Source organism: Oryzias latipes, chromosome 14 (genome assembly GCF_053564925.1).
Source record: "Oryzias latipes strain Hd-rR chromosome 14, Olatipes_Hd-rR_3.1".
Taxonomy (NCBI): domain Eukaryota; kingdom Metazoa; phylum Chordata; class Actinopteri; order Beloniformes; family Adrianichthyidae; genus Oryzias; species Oryzias latipes.
In genome coordinates this window covers 16,122,609-16,148,277 of record NC_136250.1, presented here as the reverse complement: position 1 = coordinate 16,148,277, position 25,669 = coordinate 16,122,609, and the positions used below count along the sequence as shown (strand labels likewise).

The 25,669-nt window shown below is 37.2% G+C and overlaps 1 protein-coding gene across 6 annotated transcripts in view; it reads right to left on the bottom strand.

Moving 5' to 3' along the window:
• sptbn2 (spectrin, beta, non-erythrocytic 2) overlaps window positions 1–25,669 on the bottom strand; it is a 45,700-nt gene that overhangs the window by 17,070 nt on the left and 2,961 nt on the right. For 3 of the 6 annotated variants that reach the window (XM_023962901.2, XM_023962903.2, XM_023962905.2), the window contains exons 2-6: window positions 16,885–17,066; window positions 1,452–1,603; window positions 1,029–1,202; window positions 785–876; window positions 611–691 (exon numbers count right to left, since the gene is read on the bottom strand). In XM_023962901.2, coding sequence (XP_023818669.1) covers window positions 611–691; window positions 785–876; window positions 1,029–1,202; window positions 1,452–1,603; window positions 16,885–17,041 — 656 coding nt within the window. In that variant the 5' untranslated portion in view covers window positions 17,042–17,066. Of the gene's footprint in view, window positions 1–610; window positions 692–784; window positions 877–1,028; window positions 1,203–1,451; window positions 1,604–12,530; window positions 13,146–16,884; window positions 17,067–20,168; window positions 20,219–25,669 lie in introns of those variants that run through there. The other 3 variants (XM_023962904.2, XM_023962906.2, XM_023962902.2) reach the window with 2 other exon arrangements.

Here is a 25,669-nt window from a genome sequence, read left to right as displayed (position 1 = left end):
AAAGGATCAGGAATAACAACAAATGTCAAAGAAAAGATTGTAGTATATAGTCGTTATAGACGTTACTACTTAAACAATAAAAACAGCAAAAATACTTCAGTTAAACCATTCTTGGTCGGTTTCATTCAACTAAATAATAGTTTATTAATCCCTAAAAATTACCAATTTTTTTATTAAAGACTAGATTTGGAGGAATAACCAGAACAGGGCTGAGTAACAATGAAAGTGAATGGAAGAATGTCAAAACCCTCTGTCATTCATGTACATCATGACTAATCTGGCTGCTTTCAATCTGATGTTCAGCCTTAAACTAAAACTATTCCAGCAGGGTGTGCAGCAGAGTTAGTAAGACTCAAAGGAATGAAGTGGGTTATTATTTCTGTGATCTGGGTCATCCAACTCCCACTTCGTTCTCAACCATTTTAGTCATGCTGCAGGCTGAAGAATGAAAGGGGACTTGTACAGAAAAAGAGTTAAAACAACTCAGGGAAGGAAAATTAAGTGCTATTCATTTGGATATTAGAAAATAGTATCAACTAAATCAAATAGGTTGGTGCCTAAGAGCGGTTAGTTGGGAATTAACAGAGAAGTACATAGAGCGGTTGTTGACCTGTGTTTGTGCACGATGGCATTGAACGCGAGACCGTCTCTCCAGCTGGTGGTAAAGTTATGGATGTTGACATTGGGATATCTGCAGAGAAGTCATTGATCATTATTCCTGTGCAACAAAATTAGAAATGTTCGTTAAACACATGGCTGGTATACATGGCCATACAATCCTCACCCAGCAGTTTTCATTTGGCACCAAAGCAACAGGGCATCTTTAGCGGATTTCTTCTCCTTATTGTCTTCTGTCTCCACGCTAATGTCTTGGATCTATTAGAAAATAAAGTTCAAAAAGTAGAAATGTGACAACATGCTGGGGCATATTTTTGACCTTTGTTTGAGAGATCTGACAACCCAGAGTCAAACATTTTCAAACCAAAGAGGTTTGGAAAATCAGCAGAGCTCCAGGGTTACTAAGTTACCTGGAAGCGAAGAATGATGGTCCAGATGAGACCAAGGGTCAGGCGGTGGTTTCCATCCACAATATCATGTGAACCCATGTTTTCTAGATGGACCTTTTGTTCTTTGAGAAATTGCAGGGCTTTATCTACATTTTCCAGGCAGTGGATACGCATGCGGCCCTTAGTGGGTTTTGGCTATGAAGAAGGGAGAAAAAAAAAAGGTTGGACTCAAAGTTGAGCAGGAATTATTTATTATATGAAATAATAATCATACATGATGGGAAAATGGGCTTCTAGGAAGTTAAAAATACAAAAGAACCAGTTCTTCAATAAAAGAAACAAAAAAATGTTTTAATCAGATGTGGAGTGCATTGTGAGGAATGTACTGGGGAGGTTAAGGTCAACGATATGACAAATCAAGGCGTTTTCTTTGTTGATACTGACCAGCTGTTCTCCTGAGAGCACTTCCAGCAGGCGAATTAGCATCCGGCCATCTCGTAGGTCTGTGTACAAGTCGCCGATGCGACAAGTCACTCGACTTAGGTGGGAGTTTACCCATTTTGTGAAGGTCTTCTTCTGTACCGCTTCTCGCTCGTCTGCAAAGGAAAGGGATGAAATGGGGCTTGGTGAGCAGACGTGAATGAGATTTTACAAACAGTCTTAGCTGGCTGAGACACAACCAGCATAGCCTACAGTCATTAACCAAGGGAACTCTATAACCATGTTCACACCCAAACTCCACTTTTGAGACAAGACAGATTTAAAAAACACAAAGAATGTGAAAGAATGAGGAGCAGCATACCTCAAAGGCACTCCTCCACAGTCTTATCTGATCTTTAAAAAAGCCCAGGCTAATCAACCACCAAGTCTAAACAAGGGAAGTCCGTAAACAGGGGAAGTGTTTTCTTGGGGGGGAAAATGATTTGACATTGACAATTGTATTTTAGCCTTCACCCTTTACCACTTTTCTCCATTATCTTGTCACATCAGCATAATTTGCAACCTGGACTACAACCAGTGGACCAAAAAAAGAAGTGCCATACCTCAATGTTTTTTCTGCTATACAGCCTTTTCTTTCAATAATTAGACATCACATTACAGCGGATGACAATAGGTCGATAGAACTGTTACAAAGCAGCACAGTGCTAAGAAAGAACTGCATTCTGGGATTCAGGCGGATTCTACATTGGATCTTTCTGACGTTTTTGCAGACTAGCTGCCTGTGCAACAGCCTCTGTTTTCCACCAAGCAGGAGGACAGCAGTGACCCTTGCCAACACAGCATTGCAACACAACGAAAAAGTTAAAGTCCCACTAGCTGTCCACAAGCAGGACCTTCACACTCCAAAGATACCAATCTGCTGATATACATGTGAAGACAGACAGATCCACAGAGACCACATGAAAAACAATGCTCAACAGATCCAACTCTGATGCCAAGATTTCAGTGGATCATGGACTAAAGTGTCCCATTGTTTTTATTTTGTTTGTTTATTTTTATCAATAGAATCAATCCATAAAGAAGCACCTGGGATAACTGGACAGGACAGCAGATCAGATCAGTGGTGTGTTGTGGTAAAAACAAAAGCAACCTTCACTCTGCCTGCTTATTGTACATCCGTGGAACTCTTTCCATCCTGCTGTGCTGTGTAAAAATCACCAATGTCATTTAGCTGGTTCTAGCTCGTTTTATCCACACTTGTACACCTCGTGTACCATCTTATTAGCAGTAAAGTTCTGATAGTGTTACTGATGCTACACATGACAGAAGCAAAAGATGATTACATTTAGCAAAATAAGTCAAAGTGAAAAACATTTTATATTTCTTCTGTGCTTCCTTTTGATCGGAATACTGTCCCTTGATGTCAAAATGATAACCGGTAGTCAGGGCTCTTTTAGCAGAAATGTTGACAAAGCAATCAAGTTATAACCAACCTGACGGGAAAAAAAATAAAGGTTAAAAATAATGTGAAATCACAGAATCATCCGAGTTCTAGCCTACAAAAAATAAAATGTTTAAACAAATCTTTAAAAGAAATCCAAATAGGTTTAAATAAACTACAAAGTCATTTAGAGCCACTGAGTGCAGACCAGTAACAGTAAGTGTTCTTTCTGGTTCAGTTCATTTTACAGATAAGATATTAAGTCTTCCCATTAAGTGAGAGGTTTTACCTCTTAATAACAAACGTGACTGCCAGCTCTACGCCTTAGTTCATTACGATCACTGTCATGACATCAGATATTAGTGGAGTGATGTGGAAAAATGCATTTTACACCAAATTCAATGACATTACATTACAGTTTTTAAGAGCAGGACTAAACAAAGAAACACAAGAAATTAAGCTGCAACAGCAGCTCAGACATATGGACTGTAGGAGTAAGAGGCTAATCCTACTACACAATCTAACAAGGTGACCTAATTTCTAAGACACAAAGTCTCCTTGCCTTTTAAAAACACAAATCTAGGAGTGTATTTGCTGTACCTAGAACATAAAAGGAAAAGGTAGAGGATAAAATTTAGACTGATCAGAGCACTGCAGCTCTGTTTCAACTAGTTAAAAAGCTGAAATTGTTGCAAGACAGACATTAATGAGGATCTAAGCATTACGCCAGTGAAAGAAGTATACATTTATCTGCAGAACTTTAAATAAGAACAATTGCAAAAATAAAAAGGAAATTAAAAAGTAACTAAATACATAAATAAATAAATATTTTTTTGTTTATTCAACAATAAGTAACAACTAGATAAGAACCACACCAGTCTCATGGAGGGGTTACAGGTAGCAGCCTTTTGGACAATTTGAGAACGCATAAGGGACAACTGGCAAACTTTAAAATAAAGTGAATTACAGCCATCTAGCAGACATGAACAGTAAAGGCATGGAAAAATGTCTCAATGTCATTTCGCAAAAAGAATTGTTCTAATGTCATTTCATTTGCTTCTAATACAAATATTTAGATGTATTTGTGAGGAAATTTGAACATGTTTTACTGTATTCCAGACAACGCAGCAAACTTACAAAGAAATACAAATTATCAAAATAATCTTGAGTAAAAGAAAGTTTAATAAAATCAATTAACTTGTTCCTCTCTGGTAGCAAACCAATATCATGCAAAAATCTTTGCATTTAAAAGATGTTTAAAGACTGAAAAATGTAATCCATAAATAAATAATGGGGGAGAAAAAATCAATTATAATTTGAGCTTTGGTGATCCCCCCCCAATATTGTTGAAATTATTCTTTATTCAAACCAAAGACTCAAACTCAAAACATTTCCCCACATTTTGGCTGAGAATTGAAACAAACTGAACACTAAGAAACATCGATAAATGTATTTATATGAAAAATTGGCTCACTGATGGGAGCTCCTCTTATAAATACATGATAAACTCTTTTATAAAGCTATAAGCTATAGAAGCAGCACAAAAATAAGTAAATAAGTAAGTAAGTAAGTAAGTAAATAAATAAATAAGGACAGTAGGAAATATAATATTTTAAATAAAAATTTTAAACTAAAATATTTTTTCTTTCAAATAAAGCTTCAGCACGCTCATTTCTAAAAGGTATAACACGGTTATACTAGTCACAACTCATAGATGTCAACCAAATCTAAAAGTAAATGAGTAAAAAGAGGAATAAACAGGTGCAGCCGAAGACATTTGAAGTGTGGCAAACCACCAACTGTCACTTAAAAAGAGGAAAAGGGGCCAATTTGGAAACGCAGCCTTCAAGGGTGGAGCAACAACTTCAGAACTTTTGACCCGTTCAGCACTAAAGTTGTGTACTCAGCATCTTTACTTGAATAAAAGAGAAAAGAAAAAAAGATATAAATAGAACCCAATCCTTCTGATCAAATTGCAATAAGGGAGCCACCCTGCTAAATTTATGAAACATGATTTTTTTTAAATTCACATTTTACCTGAGGTTTTCTATGGATTACTTCACTTCTGTCAACAAGAACTTTCAACCCTAATATTTTGTAATACAAACTCTTTTTTGGCAATACTAATGCTAGAAGTCCTACCAATAGTAAAACTGGTACTATATTGTGACAGTACTTCTAATGGAGTTAAACAAAAGTGCCTCTTAAAAAAAACCTGCTGAACCAAGGGTTTAACTATCCATGCAAAGCACTGCATGCAGACAACAATTACTACTGTACTTTGCGATAAGTTTCAATAATGTGCAAGGTTGAGTCATGCATGTGGCATCATTATATAGTAGTTCCTGATATGGGACTTTTCCAAGAAGTGCTTTTAAACTGCAGATGAAAAACAACACTCTTTGAAAGTCAGTCACTTTTACTTTTAGATTTTTCGTTTTAGAATAGCAAACCCTTTTTTAATATTAACAATAAAAGCAGAATGACTGATACATTTGGCACAAAAGTGAGTACTATCAGAACCTCATTAGAAGAGTAAAGTAAAGTTTTCACAACTGTCACATAACATGTTAGTTCTATAAAGCTGACAGGACTGTCTTTTTCATGATATACTGCTCATCATTCAGCTAATATTTCATCTATTTGTGTCTGGTCCTTTTTATTTCCAAAACGTTATTTGTAGATGTAGTACTTCTGCTTGAGTTTTACTTTACAAGAACAGATTGATTAAATGATCATATCATCCTATATCAAAATACCCCCAGACTGACAAAATAAGCTAGTACAGATGGGTTGCTGTGGCATGACTTTAGAGTAGTCTACATTCCAACTGGGCATCAATCATGTTGAGACAACACCTAGCATTGAGGAGAACATAGCCATAAGGAAATGGGCAAAGGTCCTTGAAAAATCCCATCACTTCTAATTCTTCACAGAGAAGACAGAAAAGGGGGAAAAATACGAACACATCTGAAAGAAGCAAACTTAATGTCAACTAGAACTATAGTAGAGCACAGTCATCGTCTAGCATCATCATCAATCTAACTTTAGCTAATGATTTAGTTTTTCGGGAAATGTTAATGTTGCTGCATCCATTGAACAGATCTTAGATAATTGACAAAAAGATTTTAAATTAGAACATTGCAAGTTCATCTATTAAAGTTTAGATTTTGTCACACTTGTGTTCCATTTTTCCACTTGGAGTATTTCATATTTGTAGTGGATTTTAAATTTTCCAATCAGTTAACAATAACTTGTTGGTATTTCTGCACATAATTTGTCATTATTGATGATACAACACTAGTTGGTCTGGAAATGCCTTTAAACTAGTAGATTGTGCTGGTGGAACATGAGACTTTTGCGATATGCGTATTGCACAGCATAATTATATAAATACATTTTCGATTTATTGCACAGGCCTAACATAAGCAATAATATTTGTACATTCAGGTATAAATGAGCACTAAACTCTACAACAGAAAGAATAACAAGCACAAGCTACCAGAGACACGGAAGTTACCGCTGAAAGCGGCTTGTGCGGCCGGATGGAGAGCATATCCGTCTTTATGAATGACTTATGACGTGAACAGTTATTTCGTTTGCACGTATTAATTATTTTGTTCACACAATTTAATTATTTCGAGGGAACGTAATAGTATTTCGTGGGAACGGAATATTATTTCGTGCAAACTAGATATTAATTTGTATGAACAAGATATTAATTTGTGGGAACGAGATATTTTTTGTTTTTTATAATGTCAGGACACGGGCTCAGTAGTTACAAACTCTGTGATATAACAGATAATAGTAAACCAATAGTGGCGCAGATTTTTTTCCAAGCACTGAGCCGCTGTCACCAACGCCCCCCATTAAATTCGTGCCCTGGGCAATTGCCCGTTTTGCCTGTGCCTGAAACCGCTACTGCTGTATGTATGTATGTTTGTATGTATGTATATACATACATATATACATATACACATATATATACAGTATATATACACACACACGCATACTTACAAACCAAACGCATCTCCTGACTAATAGGCTGGTCTCCAACCCCTGTCATTATATTGTGACACAGTAAGACATCTTAAAATACAAACTGTTACCAACACACAACAACTCTGGTTTGGCTTGGGCTTATGGTTGGAGTTATTATCTTGGTGAGGATGATGAATTAAGCACATAAAGGCAATACTTGGAATTACATAACAAATGTGTCATTTTTTTTTGGTTTCAAATGCATCTCATCCAAAAAAGAAAAAAAAGCCCCCAAAACTTGATCCAGGGAAATAATCCTAACAAGTGAATTACTTTTTTTAATTTTCCTTTTTCATTTTTTGCATCTGCAGTTATTTATTACACAACTGAAACTGTGTTGTTGATTTAGAACATTCTTTTCTTATCGCTGAAGCTAATGAAATGAGGAGCGAAATGGTTCAAGAAGACAATCCACCAAGATGATTCAACTTCAAGACATTCTTTTCTCGTGTGAATCTCCACCTCTGTTTTTGTCCTCTGTGTATGCTAATGACATATTAAAACTAGTAGTTACAGGCATCGCTCTGTGTTTTAGACACATATTTGGGCATGTCTAGTGGCTTTGAGCGTGTTTGTACCTGGTAGAAAAGTTTTAGTATATGTCAGAACAGGACTAGAATGTGGGCCTGCCTCAGCCAGCGGCCTCTTTTTAATTCAAGATACGAAGGTTAAGCTTCCGTTTTCCTGTTTCAACATCTAACATACTGAGGCTCTTTGGATAATGATTGTTATCTGCGTTTAATCTAAGCAAATAAGCTGCCAGACTTTATACTGACTTTGTTGCTCATGGTGCCTGGGATGTGTGTAGTGATAACATGTAGACATGTTCAACACTCCCTAAGAGTAGCTCAAAGACATCTGAGGGGAATCCATATCAGGATGACAATGCAAGGATGATGTCTTCATCAATTGTTCCCTCACACTAATTCAGGTTTAACTTTAGATTATAGGAGACCTGGACACTAACGAAAGCAGTGACTTAGTTTTGTCTTTATTTACTAATTCTAACACAGGTAATCGGTTGATATCAACATCACCGTTTTTTTTTTAAAACCTATCTGGACTGGTCTTCATAGTTATTAAAAAAAGACTCTCCTTTTTGTTTGTTGTTGGCTTCCCTTGTCTACAACACACATGGTTTATCTGTTTTGATGCATCATCTTTATGCCTTTACAAGACAGCAAAGACTTTGATTCAGACCTCAGCCCAGGCTGGCAAATGTAAGGACTGTCAACAACTTTAGCTCATTTTGTACTTCGACTTGGACTAACCTTCTTACAGAGTCATTCCTGCCGCCCTTATTAGATTTGCTGGGAATGACCTTGACTTTGTTAACCCAACTGGTTTTCCGTTTAGAACCCTGAAAATGTATTACGAGTGTCTCTAGGTCACCTCCTTCAAAGGAACGAGTAAACTAACTCTATAAATGTGTCTGCTTTATTAACCTTCGCTCTGACGTGATCCATGTGAAGAAGGTCATCGTAGCAGGGCGCTCATTAGTCTGAGGCCAGCTTTTACCGTCTTTTTAACCCTGATCTCATTATCTAACATTTCTGCCTACAAGCAAACTGAAATTAGTAGGTTATTTTGATTAGTGCACACACAATATATATTTTTTCACCAAATACAAATTTAATTTCTATGAGCGGTTTGACTTCTTACCATAGACAGTAAACTAAAAAAAAAAAAAAAAAATCCTCAGAAAAACAAATACATGGAAAGTTGATTTTTCTTCCTCATTTTTGCCCACATTGTCAAGTCAATCCCATCTACACAATCAGCTGACTAAAGGGGACTGTGCTTACTTCAACTATGTCACAAGTTCAGCTGTGAAGCTGTGTCATTACCGGTGTTTTGACAAACATTACAGTGTGACACAGAATGACTGCTGGTAGCACCATCATCATGCTTCAACAACAAAAAGCAGATGGGTGGCATGTTGTAGGCATGAAGTAGCAGTTTATGTGATGGCAAGTAAAAGATATCCTCACAAGGAAACATTAACCTTAATCACAGCCTTTGATCGTTGAGCTTCAGGTGATCTGGTGCTCAATAAATCAGCCAGGGACTTTAAAGTGTCACTAAATGTGGTAAACAAAGAGATTATTTATTACAGGAATAAAATGAAGTCATGCGACATAATAAAAAAAAGGCTGAATGTAGGTTTGTGGTTTCCAGCCGTCTTTCTTCAGTGGTAACAGTGGGTGTTTTGAGGCAAAACAAACCTGGTACAGCTTTCCATCTGTGATGCAAACAGTGGGAACAAACAGTCATTGAGGCATTGTTTGTATGTAAGATTTTACCAAATAGAATCAACTTCTTCTTTGACAGCCTGAACTGAGATTTAGCATTAAAATATAAACAAGTATCCATGGCAACAATTCAGACCCGATTAAAAAAATTTTTAACTGTGGGTCTAGAATATTTTAATTAGTTCAAGTTCAAATAAAAAGGTATTTTGGTGAAAAACAAGTAGACATCACTTAATTAACTACTGTACATAAAAATAAAAATATCTAAGCCATAAGCTGCTGTATAGAACTACTTTCCCCTTTGATGGAAAACTATTTTCTAAGAAACAGAAAACATGTAAATTAGGAAGCACTAAGAGGGCAAAACAAAGTGAACATGACACATATGCACCCGCTCTCACATTTTCCCGCCTGTAAAAGCAGAACTGTTCTTTTGGTGTTTCACGAGTAATGTGGTTAAAGTGTGGAATCGTTACACATGGTTAAAACTATCTTTAACCATTCATTCGTCTAGTTTCATATGCTGTACATCTGTTGTCATGACAATAAGTAACCAAACAGGTACGATATGGACCCTTCTCTGCAAGTAATCCTGCCCAACACGGATCTTACTCAACCTCTCCTTCAACTGCATTTTTCAGTGCCATCTGCAGCTACAGATGATAATAGAGAAGGTAGGGGAGGAGGGGACTTGCCAAGGGTAATCCCCTGAGACATAGAACAAACACTACTCAAAAACATGAAGACAAAATGACTTCAAAATGCCAAAAATGCAGAAAACATCGCACATGTCCAAAACTTCAATCTCATGTTACAAAACATTCGATGTTAGGGAACCGGTCTTAGACAAATGGATTACCCTGGTGTCTGCTTGTTGGTTGCACTCTCACCCAGGTGACAGAGATACAGCTGGAGGCCACAAGAGCCAGCGGTGCTGAATGATATTGCATTACCACTTTCAGTTAAAGTGCTGCCGGGTTTGAAACTTAATCCAACAATGACCTCATTACAGTAAGCATACAAAAAAGACTAAAGGAAAAATAAATACAGCTGCATGTCCTCACAAACTCCAATTTGTTGATAACATAGAATTGCACAGTGCAGAGCAAGTAGGTGAGACGGATATAAGGACTGTAGGGTTTCAATGAAAATCAAACTGCAGTGCAGTTAGTAACGTTTATTTGAAGAGCGTCATGCTGCTAATGCCTGCTGAGTAACAATCCAGCTAAAGTCCACGGCAACTGACCTATAGATAGGACAGTGACCCCTTCAGAGCACAACGTAACTCTTACTGTTGTTTGCACAATGACAGGAAACTGGCATTACAAGGTATTTATTTTGGAACTCAAACCTACTTTTGAGGAGCACTAGAAACAAGAACGTGAACTTTCACATGGAAACTCCAGTGCTCTGTTTATCCACTTGGTGCAGTAAGACCAAATAGGATTAACATGGTACCATCTTGCTGTGCAGTCAGGGTGCAGAGAAAAACATAGACACTTAGAAAACAGCCACTCTCCCTTCATCTATCAACAAGGACTATTGACTAAAGGATGTGACAGTTGGCTTGATATTCTAGTGTCTTCGTCTCCCTTGGTGAACCAATCAAGCTTATCACTCTGAATCGCTTACAACAATTCCACTGCTTTGAATGGGTTCAATAATGCTAAAGTGACACAGGTCCTGAAACATTGTGTTTATCATTATAACTAGATTTTTAGCCACAAAAAAAGCCAAATGACCCCATTTTCAAATAAACATACATGAACTTTGTGTTTTCTATTGAAAACATTTTACAAATACTTTGGGAGGAGTAAAGTGTATTCACAAATGATGTGAAAAGCCATTCCGGCATGTTTCTAGATGTAACTCAAGAAGGAGTGACAGAAAAATTAGCTGCAAGGGTAGTCAAGCTGGAAAGGCAAGTGGGTGTTGCCAAGAAGTATGTGCGCCTAGTTATGTTTTTACAGCAACCTTTGTCCAAACCGTGTTCAATCCAAGAGTTAGTGGGCGACATAGATAACACAGCACATATTTCTTATAGGACTGACCCTTTAATCTAGATCTTTATCTAATTTAATTCGTTTTGTAATATCCTTTCATGAAGGGAAATGTAGATAAAAATAAAAGCATACTGTCACCACTTTTCTTTTTTCTTTGACTTTCAAGTTTTAACAACCGGGTTATCTTTTCTTGAGTGACAAGCTGAGACCAAAAACAAAAGGATATGAGACAAAAAAAAGCATATAAAGGCATCTTGTTTTCATGAATGCCCCAAGTTGCATGACTATCTCTGAAATGTGCTAAAACGTGTATATTTTTTAAGGTGGATAATATCTTTTCATTAGATCTTATCTTTGGTCAAGGGCACTGGTAAAGTAATGTGAAATGTGTAGCTAAATTCTTCAAATCTCCTTTTTACCAAACGTTTTTACAGACTATTGTCAAGATGATGAACAAGCAGGGAATTTGGTTCCAAAACTAAAAAGCAACAACTGTTGTCCATCAGAGACACATCTGCACTCCTGGTTGTAGGCAGGGTGGGAGCGGAAACAACTGCCTGATCTTCAGTACTGACAGAGTTTCACACATGGCTGCACCCACACACCCAGCACACATTTAGCTGCATCAAATGCTTCACCTGCCTCTTATGCTTTGTTGCCTGTAGCTAAAAAAGAGCTAAAAACTATCGTGCAAAAAAAAAAAAAAAAAATCATACATAACAGATTGTAATTCTACATGAACACTAATCTGTAAAATTAATCGGTTTTACTTCAGTAAATAAAAAGTTGGGTTTTGTATTTTTTTTCTTCAGTTTACACTTCGTCTCTGGTGTAAGGACCAAAGGCTTCAGTGATTTTTCTGCTTGGAGCCTTCCAAGCCTCTAAGGCTCTGTCCAAAGACAGAGCGGCGTATTGTAATAAGATAGGAGAGGACAGGTGGTCGAGTGATCAGGTGCCAGACTGCCTGCCTGCCTGCTGTAGATCGGAGCTAAAACCTTCTGTGCAAATACTGCAAGTATCCCGATATTTTCACTAATAGAGCAGAGAAAATGCACAGAGCTGTAAGGCCATATTTAAACTCAGACAGGTAAACTTTTGAAAAACTATACATTGATATAATTTCAATGTAAGCAAGTTAGCTATATTTTCATTATCTAACAAACAGCATACATATTTTTGGGAAAAATACGGATGTTTGTAATAAACTTTCAAAAAACTTCACTCTCAATAGCAGCATCAGTAAAGGTGCGGGTTGTAACTAAACCTGTAAATGAACATTTTTTTAGTCATCACTTGAATGGAATTTCCCCTTTCACTCTTTTAGGCATACTAGTTTGACTCTTACCTTGTAGCTGTTTAAATCTCCCTTCCAAAATATTAGAATATTGCACCTGGTTAACAAATGCTGCTGGGGATAAGCAGGGCTCCCTTTGGTCCCACTCCATTGTAGTTTCTGTGGATCTCTTTCCTCAAATATTCCTTTCTGAATGAAATTTCCTACATAGCAGAGGATTTTGGTAGTGTTTACATTCGGTTCAATGATTTTTCCAGCAAAAAAAGAAAAAAAAAATGTTAATCCTTGGATTCCTGCTGTTTTAAGGCACAAGAAAAAAAAATCCTAAAAGGGTTCTATTCTTCATCTATTGCATATCCAGTTTTGTGGAGTGAAAACACAACAAAGGCAGGAGTTGAACCGTTGTTCTTTAAAGAATAAAAGACGCCGTAAACACAAAACCTTTTCCCCTTTGTTCAATTCACCTCACTTGTGGTGCTTTAGTAAAAGAAAAAAGCCTTCAGTTGACCTCACTTGTAGTTTCAGGGTAAAAAAAAAATCCAAAAAAGAACTAGGAAACAAAACTGAGCAACTCTTCCCTCCAAATTCTGACAATGAATCTGTTGAAACCCAGCAGCAAGGATCAGGCACACCAGCCACAGTCAGATAACTGTGTAAACAAAGCCTGCTGTACGTCTAAAATGTGTGTCATTAACATAAGGTGTGTTTTAGGGAGGTGCATAAGGGAAGAACAGTGGGAAGGGCAAGAGGAGGGAGGAGCTTTACAGGCAGACTAAACCATTAGAGTCCTTCAAGCAGTGCAGCTTGAGGTGGATAATCCAACTCTACCTTAATTCCTACAAACACAAGGGAGTGGCCTATCCAAAGAGTGTATAAAAATCCCTGTCATCTAGAATAATATTAACCCTATGTGGTTCTTTGTCTTTCTTTTTACACAACCTTTAATCCCCCACACACACAAACACACACTGCTTAGAACATGCTGTAGGCACCGCCTTGATAAAGCGTTGAACAGGAAGGAAGTTGTTGAAAGTTTCAAAAGCACTTTCCTGCCTGATGAGATTTCTTACCGACAGCTTGATTGCTCTTTTTTAGAAAGATATAAAAACAAAGGAAGTACACTGCCCTGAATCTTCACATGTATATATATTTCTATTAGCACACATGCCGGTTACATTAGTAACCTTATCCAGTTTTAATTCTATTGAACTTTCTGAATTTATTGGGCCATAAATTGAAGAAAATTGCTTTTATAAATTTTCTGAACTTCTTTGTCCATGTGATGTAGTCTGAAAGATTTTTGGGATAAATAAAGTACAAATTGTGCGATTTATGTGTATATATATATATATATATATATATATATATATATATATATATATATATATATATATATATATATATATATATATATATATATATATATATATATATATATATATATATATATATATATATATTATTTTCATTGGAACAATATAACAGTGCTTACTCGAACAACATTGCTGAGCATGTCTAAAAGCAAATACCAGGTAAAAAAAACAACAATACTGTTAACACAAACTGATTGTTTAAACAAATGTAGTTAACATTTGTGTACTTGTTTGTAACCAACTTTGAGACTTTAAAATCTGCTGAAAGTCCCAGTTGCGTCCTTGTTTGGTCCAACACTACGAGGTGACAGAAAATGGATGGTTCTTATTAAAAAGAAAACTACCCACCTAAGGCTCTCTGTGACAGGATGTTTACTGAGGAAGACTGGACTAATGAGACTAAAAAGACAGCTTTCCCTCTGAGGAGCAGAAGTTATGACATGAATGCATGTAGTTAGAAAGCCTGTTAATCACAGTACTGCTCCCATAGGCCTTTTTTGCATCATAAGGGTCCCAATACATGAAGTAACCGTGGTTTGTTTTACACACACACACACACAGCAAGTCACTCCCAAAGACAAAAACGAACTCCTGCCGTGGGGGATGGCGTGGTTTTAATAAATAACTCCAGATGAAAAGAATAAAGTAAGCAGGAATGTGGAGGACTAAGATATATCACTAGGCTTCTGTATTTCTGCAGATCCTCTTTTAAGGGCCGAAGGGCACAACGGAAGCCTGGACTCAAAACATCAACTCACTGGATTGGAACATATTAAGGCTGCATGATATGAGGAAATCTCGCGATATGCGATATTAGAGATTAATATTGCGAAAAAGATAAATTTGCGGTATATTGTACAGGCCTAGAACATGTGTACATATATATGTACAAACTTTCATCATTGGTATTTTATTACCCAACATTTTCCTTGCGCAACTGACAGCATATGCACATTGTACTTAAAACATGTGGTCTGAATGTATAGATTACCTTTTTTTTTGTCAATAGGTTTAAGTTACCAGAGTGCAAATGGACAAACATGTAAAAAAAAAACTATCAACTTTCTATTATGAAATGAAAACCCAGCAATGATCACTGGAATAGCCTGAAACTGACTGAAGCAACACTAGATAAAAATGTACTTCAAAAATAACCAGTAAAACTGAAACATTGCTTTTGAACGAATCGTAAAATACAATCTTTTAAGGAATTATGAAGCATGATGTGCTGCCTAATGTTAGAAGGCTTGGTCTGAAATGTAGATGAAGGCTTTTCCAAGAGGATAAAAGACCACAAAAAATAACCAAAACTTGCTATAAGCAAAACTATGGGCCATTCAGAAGTGACAGACTATGAACCACTGATAACACATCTGCAAAAGCTGATGTGTTATCAGTGCCTGTTGACAGATACAGAAACGTTTTGATTACAGTTAGTTTTAAAATGTAGTGAAACAAAATCTTACGTTATGGTAACATCACTTTTGCATTCTGTTGAACAAAAATTTAAAAGCAATGTTTAGTTTCCATTGAATATATATTTTCATAAGGAGAGAATCAAAGCAGTTGTGTTTGCTCGTGTGGGCCAAAGGCTGTAAAACCTCATTTCTTCCAGCTCTTAAGAGTTTTGTGTGTAAATACGGGCAACTGTCAGGGAATTCAGTTGGGAGCTACTGGAAAAATATGTAAAGCTGCAAAGTTTGCTGTGCATGAGAGAGTAGATAGGCTTAATCAATGCAAATGAACAATGGTCTTACTGCAGGAGAGTCTTAAATGTTAACCAGGACATCGGTTTAATGATTACACAGTGTTAAAAGTGTAAAAAAGATGAAAGAAAAAAACAGGGAATTCAAAAATACTATTGTGAGCAAGCAGGACCATAACAAATGCTGAAAAGCTTTAACTTTACTTTGAGTACTAAAGTAAAGTACTAAAGAATGGAAGAGTCGAGCTGTTGTAGCTGATACAACAGGTAAAAGAATGCGCACATCAAGTTTGTACTTGTTAGACAGCCATGGTATCGCAGGTATTCACACTTGAGCACACACACACACACACACACACACACACACACACAGCTATGTAAGCCTTAAGTAATTTTGCAGCATCTAATAAAACTAAAGGGAAACATTTATATTCATAATTATTATACAAAAACAAATGTCAATGTTTTAAAAGACAATAGAAGTCTTTGAATTTGAACAAAGGCATTAATCAAATCATGTACTGTTGACACACAGCAGAAGGGGTTAGTTTGGGAGTGAAATGAGGTTTATCTTTTAGAAGTGCAGAAGAAATCCACAAAAGGGACATACGTGTTACGCATTTGTGTGTTTCTTGATATGCATCTATGTGTGAAAGTTGCCCCCTCTGCTGGGTTCGTAATATACTGCAACTTGTTTTTGTGGAGTAAACACAGTTTAGATCTGGTACAAAAACTAATAAGAAAAGCAAAATTTTATGACCTTCCAACTCTTTCGTATAAAGCAGGAAATGCCACCAAAGGCATTGAGAGAGTCGAGGAATGACTTGCAAGTGTAGCTTCACAGTCTTCATCAAAACCATTTTACAGAAGGTTTCAGAAAGGATGCAGAAGGCTCTTTAACAGCTATAGGAAGCGGGAAAACAAATAAACAGAGCAGTAATTACATAGCCGACCAGCTTTGTCCTCCTTTTAGTGGTGGCTTTTTTTTCCTGTACTATAAAAAGAAATTGATGGGTTTCGGGACAGAAAAGAATCATGCCTGTTCCCCAGTCTGACCAGCCTAATTAGATCTTTGCACATATCTGTCAGGGTCTGTCATTGTGTCTCAGCTGGCATCTGGATCTAAAAAAAAACCCTGTTGCACATCTTTTATAGTGCCAAGAAAACTAGAAATATTAGGTGTGATGCAACAAACAAAGGCTATAGATGTAAATTCCCATGATTACAAACTGAACACGGTCATAACAAATACGGACATGCACAACAATAACGGAACACGTATGTGTGTGTGTTTTTTAGGGAAGGATACACAATGATTTGGTTTTACCTGCGAGAGCTTTAATGCGGGAGCGTTCAAACAGACGCGCTGAACTGTTCTCGTTATCCCAGTCGGTCTCCGCTGCCAGATCCCAGCGGTTGTTGATGTCATTATACTGCTGCTGGATCTCCAAGCTGTCGAAGTCAGTGGGTGAAATTGTGCTCATGGTGTCAGGTTAAGGAAAAAATAATCTACAAAAAACAAATGGAAAAAAAGACAGAATTAGTGATGGACGCTTAAGAATAAAAAGTACATCATCATCAGACTCCAAACTGCTGTCCAGCTGTACGTAAGCTCGATAAGCCTGAATGAGGGTTACATGCAAATTGAAGCAGTGACAGTGCAACGGCCATAATGTGTAAAAGATTAAAGAAAACCCAAAAGACTACGTCTGAAACTGACAATAAGTAAGTATAGAATTTTGCAGAAATGCTCCTGTTAGAATGGATGACGCCAAAAATAGTCGTTTTAGGGTTAAAACACACAAGACCTCTCTGTAAATATAAACTCTATTTGGTCCAGGGCTCATGTACACAAATAAAAAAAGGAGTATTAATGTACACAAGGTCAAACTGCATGAAGCCTCTGTCTGCATCAAAATTTAGACAAGTCACTTAACTTTTGAAATCATCCTTTACCTTAGCACTGATTGTATTAATACTTTTATAGCATGTGAATGAATGCATAAAATTAAAACAAGTAAAAACAAAACTTTCAAAACTTTCTGTTAGTTACGCTCTTTGCTCCTTTCTTTAGGGTTGAGTTATTTTTTATTTAAACAGAAACATAAACCTGTATGCAGACAGGTGATCAGAATGCAGATGCCAAAAGCCTGCAGGTTACATTATGTCAGCGTTCTGGCATCACTGACTTGCAACACAGGTTTGCAACACTGATCCCATGATATCCTCCTACTTTAAGTTTCTTTAGGAAACTATAGTGATAGCAGTTGGGTTTAATATGGTAACATCTAACACCTCATATGTATTGATATTGACAACCTGGTTCCACCCCCAAAACTTTGTGACTTTGAAATGTGTACTGGTAAGCAGCTGCGGCTGTTTTTTCCCCAAAGGTTGTTGTCACCATCATTTACCAAATAAATACATCTTAGAATAAAACAGAGGTGCCTGCTTTTTTGATGATTAACCCTTGTGCACTTTTAACCCTAGGCACTTGAACATTGGGAGTTGGGTCATCTAGACCCACTAGACAGTGCACTGAACTTTTTTTCTTCAACGATTTGTGATCTTCACTGGTGTCCATGGATTACATGAAATCTTTCCACCTTTATCCACCTTTGTCATGATAGGAATAACACATCAATGTAAGGGTGGGGTCATCTAAGATAGCACAAGGGTTAAAGAAAAAATACACAAACTACTCCAGACATGAACTGCATTCCAAAACAAAAAGGAAAAATTAATGAGCAAATGCAGACTGTTCTGAGTTATTTATTTAAGCAATGAGAGCCTTGGATGAGATGAACCCCACTATCACCATTGCTCGAGTCCATTTGCTGAAGAGCAATGACCAGATAATTGTGATGAGTGGTCTGTTTGCTATTACTTCCCATTTTAACTCCTGTCAAATCTGCCAACTATGATTGATTTAATCACTGAGAATACACTGATAACTCTGGTATTTCTTCAGCCTTTGATACTCCTGATAAATTAGCTATTCTTATTGTATTTCATGAAATGATTCAACTCAAACAAGTGAACCGAAACCCCTTTTTGGAAGTTAAAAAGTAGGAAAAAGAAAAGAAAAAAACTTGACAAATCCAATTAGTGGCAGATTAAGACATGCTAGAAATAGAAGCCAAAGGCAGGGATTAGAGAAAAAGGAACAACACCCCCACATCCACCCTCTGATCCATCACTTCTCCACTCAGTTACCCCAAAACTCGGCTAATATCCACACACCCAAGGTGCAAGCTGTTTGTTTTGCATCACATTGATAAAAGTTATTTACAGGTACAACAAATGATTATTTAAGAAAGGTATCATTAAAGTCAGTCTTCCAATATCAATCCAGACTTTCCGCCGGTTATAGAATTATCACAGCAAAAAGCTTCAATTTATAAAATAAAAAAATAAAAAAAATGTGCTAAAAAATGCTACTTTTTTGCATTTATTACAAAATCCATATCTTCTATCAATATCCTTAAAAAAGGAGGGAGTTAGAAAGCAGCTCCTGCAAGATCACAAGCATCCAATGGTGGATATCCTCGCACGGTTATTGGTAGAAAGAAGCTCAGCTCACAGCGTGTGCTAACTAATCACTCCTCAGTGGCTCAGACAAGCAATCCTCTGACCCACTATGATACTGTAATCATCTTCTCACATGAAAAAGTACATGTCCAAAGGATGTCGATTTTTTCCATCTGGGTCACAACAATGACTTCTCAACATTTCACTCTGTCACTGTGTAACCTCCAATCCCCTACCTTCACCAAAGTGAAACTAGGTTAGATGTCAGATCATATCTCACTGCACTAAATAGGGTGTGTCAACGCTAATGAAGCATGAGAGTCACAACATCTAAAAGCCAAATGGCAGCAACATATCCATATCTATATATATATATAATATTTGGAGCACCACATGGGATAACATACAAAAAAATGTGTGCAGAATGTGGACTGGAAACCCCAAGGTCAAAATGGGAAACACCTCCGAAGGTGGTAGAGAATGAGAGGGCAAAGGTCCTGTGGGACTTCCAGATCCAGACTGATAGAATGGTAATGGCGAACCAACCAGACATTGTAGTGGTGGATAAAGAACAGAGGAAAGCCGTTGTGATGGATGTGGCAGTGCCAAGCGATGGGAACATCAGGAAGAAGGAACATGAGAAACTGGAGAAATACTAGGGACTCAGAGAAGAACTGGAGAAAGCATGGAAAGTGAAGGTGACAGTGGTGCCTGTGGTGATTGGAGCACTTTGGGAAGTAACCCCCAAGTTGGATTTTTTTTTTTTTAAAAAAACAGGGAACAGATGTGGCACAAAAAGGAGGTTAATAAATGTGTTAGTAACAAAAATAATCCTAATCAATATTGTACTCAGATAACACAGTTAATCATTCAAACCGGTCATGATGATTTAAAAAAACAGCACCTATAAAATCGCAGAACAGAAATAGGGCACAGAGAAACGCCTGGAGGCTAAACCCTAGTTCTCTATTGTTAAGGCCCACATTAGTCCATCTCTCACAACAGAATGACTGGTTAAAAAAAAGTGGGAAGAGCCGGTGGCATAATGGGGGGAAAAAGCACTTGCTCTTTCTTTCTTACCGACTTTCATCCTTCTTCCCCTTAGCAGAAGAGCTTCTCTTTGCACAGCTGGTCTGTTGGTCAAAGCAACCGTTAATCAAAGGGAGGAAAAGAGGGGAATAGAGTCCACAATCAGACACAAGCAGGGAGTTAGGCCTATGCACATTAAAAAGCACAATGCCAATGTGCCACTCCCTATAATCCCCAACAAAGAAGCCTTTAGCCTCACTACACAAGCATTTCCACAAGCCAAAGCCGAATATTTTCTAACTAAATTTAATTAAATAATTAAAAGGTTTCCACACAAAAAAATAGTATTATGAGAGTTAAATTCTACTTAGATTCAAGTAAAAAGCACATGATTGGGCTAACCACTGTGTTTTTTTAACACACAAATGTGCCTGAAACACTCATGAGGTTGGAGCATATGGAGAGATAAACCTCAAAAGTTCAGAACACAAAAGCCTGCCACAGCGAAGCCCCCCTGTACAATGAAGGAGTCAGCAGAGAGTTGAGGCCAGCCATTTGGGCTTTTCCTGTTTGCAGAGATGAGGCAGCCAGAGGCACACATGCATCACAGGCCTCTCCACGGGCTGCTGATCCCAGCTTGAATGACCTCCTGAATAGGACTGCGGAGGTCTTTTGTTGACCTGTAGCATCACATTCATCAAGCACTCAAGTGATCAGCATGTCCTTCACACGCTGACACACCACGCCACTTCAGTTCCAAGCAAGAACATGGATTTTTAGCAAAATAATGGATTGAAGAAAAAAAACAGTAATTCCTCAACCCTTCTAAAGTACTTTTATTTTTACTTTTTTTCTCTTCACATGTTGGTGTAGCAGTTATAGAAGCCAAGATCCATTACTTAAATTGGTACATTCAAGAGGAAAAAAATAGACTTACTGGAGTCAGTTCTATTCACTAACAGCTAGGTGACTCGATACAAAGGATGAGACAATTCTCTGTTTAAAACCGAACAGTATGTTACACTATTGAACTGAATCATGGGGAAAGTAAATTGTTGCATCCCTACTACATACCAGTATATCCATGGTAAAAGTGTCAAAGGTGTTGTGCTAAAATTAAAGGGCCTAAAACATGCAAAATCCATTTTTTGAGCTTTTAACTGTATTGTAATTTTTATTTCTCAGGAAAAGATGAGTCTACGCTTCCAGCACCGCCCCCCAGACTTATACAAACACATACTTTTTTCACGGAGCTAGCGGTGATCGGCAAAAACGCTTCCCTTTTTTATGCATCATGTGCACATCCATCTTTGCAAATGTTCGGATGTTGTTTGATTTCCTGGGCGAGACGCAGACACACTCCAGAGGCCGACTCTAGGATGACGACATGAAATGAGCGCCACTCACAAGAAGCAAAAGCTGGTGCCTCAAAGACCGAGTCGTCTTACTTCCAGGTTGGAAAAGTACTCAGAAAAATAACTCATATCTAATTTTAAAAAATAATTTTGTGTACCAAAGGTAATATATTATCATATATACATGGATACTGTTTGCTATAAAAGGAATACCGGTATATTAAATAAAATAGCATGGTATAGGTCCATTACGAAGGGTGTATTATTTATTGTTGTATTACATTACACCATGTTTGGTATGAGCCAACTAAAATGTTTTCCTTCATCATTACTATTAAAAAAGTACAAAAAGGATTTTTAAATTTTTTTGTTGTTCTTTTGTAACACACAAATCAATTATCAAATTGAAACAAAACCGTGACAACTCCATCATAGCGATTGCAGACATTTTGTAAATTTGGGATCCCAGTTGCTTTGAATGAACACCAGAATGGTGCTTATGTCCACAAAAATCCACCCTGAGACCAGAGCCTACAAAGCATATTTTTTTTCTCATAATCTGTAGAGGGTTGGTGTTTTTCAAAATAAAAGTTGAATAACAGTAGACAGACAATGAGAGGTAAAGGCTGAACTCCACCACAAATCAAACATGACGAAAGTTATAGAGCAGGCCAGCTCTATGATTTTCAGGTCTCTGGTTGCTTTGTGTTGTGCAAAATCCTTAGAGGAGATGTTATATTGGCACTTGAAGAGATATGAGGACGACAAAGGTAAAGATTCCAGGCAAAAGTCTACAATTCACTGCCAAAAATCTTAGCTATAATTGATGTGGAAATCCACAAACCAACATTAGAAAGCTGTTTCCCTTCCAACAATAAACTGCGAATCCAAATCCAGATTCCAAATGTCTGATTGTTAATACAGAACTTTGTTTTTTGACATCAATTCTCACACAAACAAGAGGAGCATGTATTGAGTCCAGCATTTACCTCCACACATGCTTATTAACAAACACATCCACAGTGACAAAAACACTAAAAGGCACTCCCTTAAATAAAATATAAAATACGGTTGAATAAATATTTACATTAATCAAAAACAAAAAAAAGAAGTGGGTGTCAGCCAAATTGAAAAAAGAAACTCTTCCGCTCTTCTCTACTTCATGACTTAGTGATAGGCAAACATGTGCAGCTAATTAATTAGCTAACATCTGATTAATGATTAGTTCCTGCTTTTATTTCATAGATGCTACATGCTAATGCCAGTAGAGTTAAGACAGTAAGTAGCTTGAGCTACAATTTGTCCTAAAAGAAGAAAGAAATGACATTTCTTTCAGATCTATGTACAATTCTTTTAACAAGTCCTCAACATTTCTCCTCTTAGCTGTGCTTGTCTAGATTTTGTCTGGTAGTTTAAAAGTCCCCACAGAGGTGATTTCATCTTTGTAATGAACACTGTGTTGGATGTTTACCTCTGTCAGCCATTATAACAGTATATCAACAGTTCTACAACCACCTAATACCTTAGTCACAACTCCCCTTACAGGTTGATATGGGCCGTCTGCGAGGGAAAAATGGGCAAACCTATACGGAGCACACAGGTGGCCCACATGAAATTTCTGAATCGAAAAACATTTTGAGAGCCCAGAGAGCAAAAATGTTGATTTACATTTTTTCTACGGAGAAGCTGTGGGCGACAGGTTTTAATGAACGCTTAAGACACACATAAGGGGAAGAAAGCGTGATGTGGCTAGGGTGCAGGGACCTTACTTATAGCTAGCACGTTGTACGACAAAATCCCCCATATGTCATAACTAGGTGTAACTTACATTATCTTTACAAATACTTCACAATACACTTACCATACGCACGACAATGGTACATACATTACAGGACGCCCCTTAGGTGACCACAAGAGCCTCAAGGGAGCTGAAAGACTCATCTATGCTTTATTAAGATGCAGCTGTTCCTCTCTACGACCCTCCAACCCAAACACCTGCAACGCTTGTATGGGTCAACCCTACATACAGGTGCATGTGACTAAGGCCTTAAGGCACATGTGGCCCGCGAGAGCATAAAAGTTTTTAATTTCTTAAAATGAAAAATAAAAATTGGTGTGTATTTATTCATATTTAGGGGGAATTGGACTTGAAATATTGGATTGGGCAACTATACATTAGGACTTAAACACTGTCCATATAACCTAACCTGACAGAATCACTAAAAGGATTTGTGCTAGAGTACCAAGCAAATATATGTTTTCTATGCAACTGTAATTGTCACTTTAAAAAGTTATAATAAATAAATAATGAGTTATTTAACATGAAGGAGTAGTTGCATTTATTTTTCATTACATTTAGTTACATGTATACGTTATCTCTGGCTCTTTAAGAACAGCAGCAATGTTGACGTGGCCCTCGGTGAAAATTAGTTTGACACCCCTGCCTTTAGGGATCCCTGAAATCTCAAGAGGTTCATGAATGCAACTATGAATAAATAAAACCTTTACATCATATTATATCACAATACTATAAATGAGCCAATAGCTACATGATGCTTGCATTTCCATCTTCTGTTCTCTGGTCTTCTAACTTATAAACTCCACAGCATGGCAAGGTGCCCTGTGTGTTCATTTTCTTCTGCAAAGCTTTTTGCATCCCAATGATTACCCTTTGTACTGTTCTGTTTATTAGGACCATGACTGGATACCTGGTTGCAAACCACATCTTTTACTGACATTACAAGTAACTTTCTTTGCTAAACATGTGATTTTGTTTTTAGCCAACTAACATGCAGTTGACAACTCACTTTAATTCATTGAACTTTTCAGTCCTACTAACAATAGAACACCAATCGTTATCAGAGGCTACTTGTCCTCATTAACGTTACTGGTGATCACCAACAATATCAGTCAGAAGAGCGATCAGTTTTCTCAGAGGACATAAAGACCTTTTGTTGTTGTTATCAACCAAACCTGCTCTGAGGGCCTCCTCAGACGATTTAGAGCTTTAACTACGACTCCTCTGAGATTTCATAAACACAAGGAACAAAATAGCAACCAAAGCTGAACAGCATAGTATAACTGATTACATTTTTAAGATTATTAGTCACAATGGAGAGCATTATATCTACATGCATGTGAACAGCTTTAACTGAAGTTAGTCAAGAGTCCTCTTGCATTACTAGTAAATGAGAATGTGCATTGTTTACATAACTAATATTTAATCTAAGCTTTGGATCTGTTTCATAGAATTTTTGTAAACTAACCAGTAAGTTACTTCTTATAAATACAAGTTATTTTGTGACAAGCGTACCTGAAGTGACCTAACCTTTAACATTCTGTTTAACCCACTACAAATATTGGAAGCTACCCTTTTCATTAATGATTGTGTATTGTGTTCCCAAAGTTCTTTTCAATTCTCTATTCAAAAAGGAGATATGGAGAAACTAAAGATCCATCCACAGTATGGAGTAAGCTGTAAGCTAATACAATCAATAATCAATTCTGTTGGCTTTGGCAGTTCACCTGACTAATCGAAAACAAAAGAAAACTTTTTAATTCATCATTAACAAGTAAACATTATTGACAGGCCTTGTTCATTTAGGAGAAAGCTTCTTAATGGAGTACAGACAGAATACATTACATAGCAGGCCCGAGACTTCCGCAGTGAATAAGACTGAAAGTAACGCTGTGTCCGAATCCCCACCCTAACCCCTACATAGTGCACTATAGGGCGGATGCCATTTTCTAGTGCTGTCCGAATCTACAATTGCTAAAATTGAGTGCCCTGGAAATTTCCCAGAAGTCTCTGCAAAAAATCAGGGTGCAACAATGCTCACTAGATCGGCGAATATAGAACACAATGCATTGCGTTGGAATAATCTTTGCCCAAAAAATTTATTTAAATGTATTTTTTTCAATAAACCATCTACATCTTTATCTTCAGAAGACAATGGACTCATAAATAATTGTTGCAAAATGCTCATTTAAATTAGATTTAACTTTGTGAAATCGATGACGTCATATCCGCAGTTAAAAAAAAAAAGTAGTGAGCATGGTGTTCAAATTGCTTTTAAAATTCAGGGCACTACATAGTGCTGCACTATATAGTTTTTTTTAGTAGTTAGGGGTTAGGGTGGGAATTGGGACAGAGCCTTAGTGTGTGGTAGAGACAGAAGAAAAATGAAGGCCGGTCCC